We start from the raw sequence: 8764 nt of genomic DNA, 5'->3' as shown, positions 1-8764 counted from the left end.
TTCCAAAACTTTCACAAAGGAGTTTCAGAGGAGTCATCATTCCTGTTGTAGCCGATAATCTGAACTTGATATAAAACGAGCTGGAGAGACGGCAATGAAAATTGCACAGATTTTCAGTGTGAGGCCTCCAGATGTGTGGGAGTGTGAATATTGTACATGTATAACTACAAAAGTAGAATATTACAAGGAAACACATTTATTGTACAAGCTAAAGAATCTAAATAATTTATATTTTTAAGATATTTTCTAAAAGTACAGACTTGTAGACAAATCTATTGTGCTAATCTCATAGTTTTGCATTTCAACATATGTACTGCATTATTTTGATGGAGTTGCATTTATTAGGTGATATACTGTAGTCAATCAATTTGTATTGTTTGCTACCGTCTCCCTGTAAACGTCTGTCCCTTTATCCTCTGTGCATTGTGAAGAACCAAAGAATTGTTCTTTCTGATAACGCATACAGATGATAGTAAGTCTTACTGTTTTATCTTAAAATGTAAGAAATATAAGCATTCCTTTTCTAAACGGCAGTATCCAATGTATTTCAGGGAGCCATACATGCTCATTCAGTACAAACATGTAAGCTGGAGAATGTACAGACAGGAGAACCGGCCTCTGTTGGCAGGAAATGAAAAGAGGGCAAAGATGAAAATGGAGAGACAACACAGCACTTTATGTTACATCCATTCTGACAGCTAATTTGATTATTTACACACTGTGGATTTTGGCAAGTGGTTTCGCTTGCAGAAATCCAAAGCATTATGCTCATGTGAGTTCACATGACATCTCTCACAAACATAAAGCCACCTCGCGGCTTCGCACAGCTCACCTCGCAGGCACACAGGCTGTCTGTGTCTGTAGGGGTCTGTAGTCCTACCAAATATCCTGCGTCCTGCTTCTCCGCATGCACCTGACTCCAAACATATGGGTGTTGATCATCTGGTACTCTTGTGTTCTTTGTTAATCATGCAAGCATGGTTTTATAACATTATACCTTCACAACATATCATGCAGTCATGCCACAAAGAATCTATTTTTAGTAGTTTAAAGGGACACTATGTAATTTGTAAGAAGAACTTCAAACTCAGAATTTGAATATTTACAATATTAATGAGGTAAAAATACAAACTCAGAAATATTTATTCCATAACTGAATAAACAAACTGTTCTCAGAAGAAAATAAGGTCCCCAAAATACTGTCTGAAGCTAGAAAGGTGGCAGGGTCCACCACGTATAAACAAAGTAAAACGGTATGAAACTGTGTTGTCCTTTAAGGTCAGTTTGTTGATTCAGTTGTTGTTGTTCAGTTTGTTTAGGCATTAAAAAGATCAGTCAATGAGGATGTTATCCTCCCCGATACTACATACTGCTATACCTTTAAAGCTTAAAAGGGTCCACTCTGTATAGCTGTTTGACCTCATACAATAGACTTGAGTTAGATATTTCTGTGCCTTTGCTTTTAATAAACCCCTTCCCCGCATACTTAATCTGAAGCTGAGCACTGTCTCATGACAATTAAACAAACTGTACAACAAATAGACACACAGAGAAGTGGCTCATCAAGCTCTCAGACTGCAACTTTAGATATCCCCTCCAAATATCTCTTTTTACACTTAAATGCACTGAACATTCACATGAAAATAGCCCCATAAGAAAAACAAACAGGTGCACCCTTGCTCAGCGACCACTGTTTCCATGGCAATGGCCGGGATCACTGGCTTGCTCACATATTATGCCAGTGAGGAGCCTAATTTGTGGAGATGGAGTCTTTACAGACCCTACATTCTCTCCATGCGTGCATTCACGTATGTGTTTCCCTCCTCACCTGTGGCCTCAGCCTGCTGACGCCTGATTTACTGAAGAAAACTGGACGGTGGACCAGTCTTCCCTTAACTCCACCCAACTCTTTTCTTAGAGGAACATGCACACATCATCTCGGCAAGACAGAGCATGACCACAGCAACGCTCCCCTGAAACTAAGGTGCTGTTGCTATGATGTCCACCTCAGACACCTTCCTCCCGCAGTGGGGGTGAGTGTGAAATGTGAATGGAATAGGAACGAGCGGTGTGTGACATAGAGAGCCGTGGAGCAGAGCCGTCAGGCTGATTACAACTGACACCGCTAATGATGTCTGTGGCACTCTGCTCCTGTCCGAATAGCTCTATAACACAGACAACACGATCGTTCAAAACATTATCAGTGAGCTCTTTCTTAGAAGTGAACCCATCCCCTCCGATAGGACCATCACTATCATACTCTGTTAATGAGAAACTAAGTTATGCAGCCTGATTATGCACGCAGCACTCAAGTGTTTTCTCTTTTCCATTATGAGGACCGGCCTCGAGTCTTTTGTGCAGAATGACAATGCAAAAATGCTAGTTGGGCTGAGGCATCCTTGTTTCATTGCTGCGATTCTATAAATATCATCCCTGGGCATGCAAAGGGAGGGTCAGGGCCAGCAGGAAAGGCTCGGTTACAGCCCTGTCTTCGGTCAAACGGTGTCATGGAGTCCCGAGGAGCAAACTTTGTAAGAAAAGGGGATTTACTGGTGTGTTGCGATCTGTCGTAGCCCAGCCCTTTATGCTGCATGGTGATGGGATGAAAACGTCAAACTGACAAATGGTCAGATGGCTTTCACTCCACAAAGCATTAAGAACTGAAGAACAGACTCAAGAGCTGAAGAGGGAGGGGGTTGTACACAGTGAAGATTCATTAACATTCATCACTCAACAGTCAGACATGCAGTAAATATGGACAAAAGCTTAGGAAATGAGCCACAGTGGACTTACTTCCAAACAAGCCATAGTCTGCTGAAATTTCCTCTGTTGGACGAATGTTAACAACGCGCTTTTTATATCTTTTTTTTTTCCTTCTCGTTTTCTGAACTGCACTTTATTGATTTTTTCTGTATTAAATCGTCCGCTGTCTAGTGACCATGCAAATAAACATGTCGACATTCAAAGGTACACATTGGGTCGAAGACAAAAAGCACAAGCTGTAACAATGTCATTTCCTTGAAGCACAATATGCCACAGAAGAGGTCGAAGCCAAATACAGACACATGATTTGATTTTACTGAATCTTCCCCCCTCGTCTTCAGGGAATTAATCACCTCTGTTCAACTCACACCGGTCTGTATGCTGCCCTTATTACTGTGTCCGGGGAAATGTTTGTTTTGTAAGGTTTCATACTTTGTACCAGTTGACTTTGTAGAATATTGTCTCTGTGGTTCCTCGTTGTTCAACGCATGTAGCGCTATTAAACTTTGACACACAGAACTTGTAAATATCATCTAAGAAGCTATAGGAATATGTCTATGATCAACAATTTTCAAGCAATTTTCTCCTTTTACTGACTGATGCTTAATAAAAGACAATAATCCAGTGTTTGGAGCCTCGCTTTATTTACTGAAATGTGTTTTTTATGAAAGCGCTGAACAAGTGCCATACATGAGAGCGAGCAGGGAGGTTGTGCAATGACTGAGCTTGTTGTTTGGCGACGCAAGCTGCAGGTCTTATACAACAGCACCCTCCAGTGTTAGGATCTGTATTCAATAAAAACTATAAGTTGCTCACCACACACAACATGCAAAACATGTAAGTAAGTAATACAAAAGAGTAAAGCAAGATGGTTGCTCTCTAGGTAAAAAATGTAAAACTTTCAAAGTTCAAAATATTAAAATATGAGTGAACTTCCACAGTGTGACTGACTGTAAACCTTGTTTTTATTATCAGTTACTCTGAAAATTATTGAATTACTGATCAAGTATCAAAACTGTTCAGGCGCCTGCAGGTTCTCTGAGCTTAGTTGTATTCATTTTAAAGGAGTTCAGACAATTCACTTTATAACTTTGTTTTGGTCTTACTTGTCGAACCTGTGATGTCAACTTCCATGTCAGGTCGACAGAAGCTTTCTGCACAGCTGTGTTGGTAAAGCAGTTCAGTCAAAATACAAATTGTTTTAACTTTTCTGTAGTTTTACCAGCTAATTGATCATTTTAACACCATCTAATGTTGTAATTATCCATGATTTTGGTTCAACATTGAGATCATGACAATATGTACAATATAACAGCTGTTTCCATTTGAGGTCTTCATCCCAGGTTGTTACATGGTGTCTTACTATACATTTTAAAAAGTATTAAAATGTGTGACACACTGACATTTCAGCCAAACATCGGTATCAGCGGATAATCAGCTTTTGAATGAGGTGACACTCATCGATAGCATTAATTTAGCTTTAGCATCCATGTGATTTAACGCTCAATCTTACTGAAAATTATAATTTGATGCTGCTACGTAAGGGGGACAACAAAAAACATTGCTTTCAGTCAAATCAATATTTGATCAAAGATGTGAAATAGTTCATTCCTAATGAAAATCTTGCTTACATGAGGGTCATTTTACTAGTTTGGTTCATCTGAATCTAAAGGTGTGTAATCAGCTGACACATATCAGTTAACTTCTCCTGCAAAGCAGGCAACAGATTCCCATTTGTTGTGTTACATTACGTCACGCTACATCGTGTCCAAAGTTTTGAAGAGGATTATGTCGCAGTCAATGCCAGTCACAACTTCAGGCTTTTCTCAGGACATAAACAGTCTTAACTTCCTCGAGGGGACAACCTCTCTGCAGGGAAAATGTGAGCAAAACTAAGAAAGCCTGAGTCACAAGTACAGTTAAACGTTTGAGACGTGAAAGAAAGAAGAAAAGGGAGTTATTATCTAAAAATGTGCGCACGTGCTAAGCAGTTTATCACCTTAACATTTCAGTCAGAGTTGGATAATCCGCCTCACATCATGGATCAGGAATAACTTTGTATAATAGATGAAAGGAATGTACACGTAAGAGGAGGCCGGTCCCTGATTAAACACTAAAAATATCAGACTTGTGTAAAAGTTGTTGATTTTGGCTGAGGGAAAGGATCTCAGATAAAAGTTAAAAATAGCTCAGAGTAAATGTTACGAGTTACTGTTTTACATAAGACAGTTAGTAGTTATTTTTGATCTTTTCCAGCAAACTCTGAAAGCACAAAGGGAGTTTCAACATAATTCTAGGTACAAAGAGGAGAAGCTCTGCCTTTTCTCAGCTGTAAGTAAATAAAAATATAATTCAAGACATTAACATCTATTCCAGAAAATCATCATGAGGCATTCAAGAAATGAGAGAGTATTTGGTTTACAGAGGACCATCATGTTTTTGGGCGTAAACAAAAACACTAGCAGCTGAAGCTATTTTCAGGTACATTCACCTTTAAGTGACACTGAACACCAGAAATATTGATGGAACTGAGACCTTTGTTGTTTCTCCGCTCTTTGTTTTGGCCTTTAAACACTAAAGATCAGCCCGTCTACAGAGACACAATAATTAGAGGCTTGTCCTTTCTGACTCAGAGTTCACTGCAAAGTGTCTCGCAGTGTTTTGACGCAAAGTGCAGTAAAAATCTGAGACACAGACAGAACTAGAGGTTCTGCATATTTCTGACTTGATGCTCAAAGCCATAGTTCCTCCTAGCACGTAGGCTCACTGGTGCAACAAAAGGTCATTGATCACTGTAATCATTCCTCCACACCACACTGGTTTTGAGGAGATCCCTTCCTGAAGTGATTCCAGTGTAAGAGACGACTCAAGTGGTCGTTCTGTGCAGAAATCCTGTTCTAACGTTCTGAAGAAGCCACCGATGAGGGAGAAATCAGATCCTTTACTTACACGTAAAAGTCTTGCATCGAAAATGTTATTTAACGTGTTTGATGTGAAGCAATCAATGCAGAAAACTGTGACTGCTATCCTATCATAATTCATATTATTAGATTATAATGGCTCAATCATTAATGAAAAAGACGGATTATACTGTTGTATTGGATTGAGGTGGATGAGGAATGAAACTAGTGATTATCTTTATTATGGACTCATCTGTTGGTTATTTTCTTGATAAATTAGGTGAACAAATTCAAGAAACAGGGAAAAACTCTGTCACAATTACACAAAGTGACAACTCACGACACTCGTGTCGTCCAGCTAGTACTCCAAAATGTAAAACAGAATTAGAATTATCATCATAATTAAGAGGAAGAGCAACAAATACATTCAAATCTTAATCCAAACCAATTAACTTTCAGTCAATCAACTATTCAATGAAGTGATTAAATGTTTCAGCTGCATTTGGAGTGTTGGATGGTTTAAAACATGCATTTTTATAAGGACTAAACTGGAGAGAGAAGTAGGAAGAGACATGAGAAGAAAAGACTCAAGTTAATTCAAAGTACCTCAAATGTGTACTAAACTACTTGAGTAAATCTCATTAGCTACATTCCACGACTGTAAAAACTTACATGAGTCTTCAGCAGCCTGAGTTAAGACAGCTCGAGTATTTTCCATAGTGACAGCCTTTTCAAAATCACATTAGGACGCCTGAGGACAAATAACCTTTGACTAGATGGAGACCAAATGACTTGAGTCATGTGTCTGCTCAAACTTTTGAAAATGGACATGAAAAAAGGGCTTTCCCGTCCATCCTTCCTGCATGAAGTCCTCCATTAATAACACCAATGATTATTCACCATGAATTACTGCTAACTGGGTTATCATCAAAAATCATCAGGCTGTCCATAAATAGTTGATAGTTTAAAGGTGTTGGTGACACCGTGTATCTGAACCAACTCAACAATAACAGGCTATTCATTAAAGGTGCACTACGTAGTTTCGGGGAAGAAGTTTGAGATCTTCCCTGCTTGTTTTTTATGCGTAAACAGAATAAATAAACAAACTATCTCCGTTTCATGACTGAATAAACAAACAAAAAGACACAATTTCATACTGTTTGACTTTGTTTATATGTGGCGGACCCTGCCACCTTTCTAACTTCGAACCTTATTTCCCCTGAGAACAGCTTGTTTATTCAGCTATGGAAAAATAAATATGTCTATGAGTTTGTATTACCTGATTAATCTTAAATAGATAATTATTACTATTACTATAGATAAATAGTAAAGTCGTAACAAAATCAAATCTTGAATCTTGACATAACGTGGCCCCTCTCAGTTTATTGCTGTAAACTACAGTGTTATTGGCTCTGGGCCTGAGTGTTATCTTAATCCCTGCCGCAGTCTTACGCAGCCATTGTTAATGTACAGTTGTGAATGTGCACGGGTTTGCTCGGGCAGCTCCTCGGGTCATCAGGCTGAAAGCTCTTCTATTGGTGGCCACCATCAGACAGCGTCCTAATCCGCCGCACAAGTTATATAAAATGCCCGTCCAATCCCGCGCCACGCAGAGGAACAGCAGCACTTGGCGGTCTGCTTGTGTGACTCATTAAGTCCTCCAGAGGAAACAGCACCGGACCGGAGCACCATGATCTTCCTAGTGGACCTGCTGCTGATGCTCATCGACCTGACCTGCTCCATCCTGAGCGCCGTCGTCCAGACTTTCCTCCGGCCGAGGCTCAAGTGCATTGATGGCGAGCTGTGCCTGATAACGGGGGCCGGGGGCGCGCTGGGTCGCCTCTTCGCCCTGGAGTTCGCCAAGGAGGGAGCGCACCTGGTGCTGTGGGACTGCAACACGGCCGCCAACGAGCAGACCGCCAAGCTGGCGCGGGAGATTGGGGTTCAGGTGCACACGTACACGGTGGACCTGTCCAAGCGTCAGGGCATCTACGAGGCAGCGGACAGGGTGAGGGCGGAGGTCGGGGAGGTCTCCATGGTGGTGAACAACGCGGGCGTGGTGGCCGGCCGGAGGCTGCTGGAGTGTCCCGACGAGCTGCTGGAGAGGACGCTGCTGGTCAACTGCCACGCGCTGTTCTGGGTGAGCCTTTGACTCACGCAACTTTTACGCACGATTGAAGCCACGACGCTCCACCTGCGCCCGACACAGAGCTAATGCACCAGCCTGACACGGGTTACGTAACACCCACTGAGAGTAGCGTTCCCCGCCGGCCCGGGTCAGTGCCTGTGCAGTGATGTGTGAGGGAATGAGAGCAGAGCACAGCCTCACACTCAGTGACGGCTCAATGTGTCCAAGTTAACATGAGGTCAGAGGCGGGCGGCGGCCTCCTCTCATCCACAGAATGAAAGAAGCACCAGCAAAGACAGCACGTGATTTATTACCCGTGATCCTCTTTAAGCCTCGGTCATGCTCGCGCAATAAAAGGGTAAGCTCATTAGGAGCAAATATCAAAGATATCAGCAGCAGACATACAGTCTCTAATGCTCCTGAGCTGGTGCCCCTCTGTGGGGGATAGTGGGCAGCTGCCTCGGGCCCTGCTGTGTGTGAGCAGATGAGTGCTTATTAAAGGAGCAATATCAAAAATGTAACTCAAAACAAATAAGGGGCAGCATATCACCAGAAAGAGCTTCTACGTCCATAGTGGCCACACTGTGTCATCACATCATCATGTTACGCACTGGGGCCCAAAAAAAACCCAGAAATTTGCAATCGGTGTATCATTTTTGTCAGCGTCACAACACATTAGATAATGTCATAATTGGAACAAATCAGTTTGATAAAAACAGGGAAGTGCAGAAGGGCAACAAGATTAAATGAATGCCTTGCCCAGACTTTAATCCAACATCCTCGACCGGGACAGGTCAAGCTAGCTGGTTAACTTGCTAACTTCAGCAGATATCCTTGCAATAAAAAACACAGACTTTATAAGGTCAAAACTGTTATTTCGTCACATTCTGTTGGTAATCTTTAAATGTTTTCAGTTAAAATCCTTACATACTGCACCTTTAAACTGTATTGCTACCAAAATCTGTGCGTTTTT

General features: G+C 41.5%; 1 protein-coding gene across 1 annotated transcript in view; it reads left to right on the top strand.

Annotated features, from left to right (window-relative positions):
- The first annotated feature begins 7072 nt into the window (after positions 1-7072).
- LOC115582812 (retinol dehydrogenase 10-like) overlaps positions 7073-8764 on the top strand; it is a 3927-nt gene continuing 2235 nt past the window's right edge. The window contains exon 1 of the mRNA XM_030419021.1: positions 7073-7803. Within this exon, the coding sequence (XP_030274881.1) occupies positions 7354-7803 (450 nt within the window). The 5' untranslated portion in view covers positions 7073-7353. The remainder of the gene's footprint in view (positions 7804-8764) is intronic.

The sequence above is a fragment of the Sparus aurata genome, chromosome 6 (assembly GCF_900880675.1).
Source record: "Sparus aurata chromosome 6, fSpaAur1.1, whole genome shotgun sequence".
NCBI lineage: Eukaryota > Metazoa > Chordata > Actinopteri > Spariformes > Sparidae > Sparus > Sparus aurata.
Note: the sequence above shows the minus strand (reverse complement) of the source record. Positions and strands in the feature narration are given on the sequence as shown.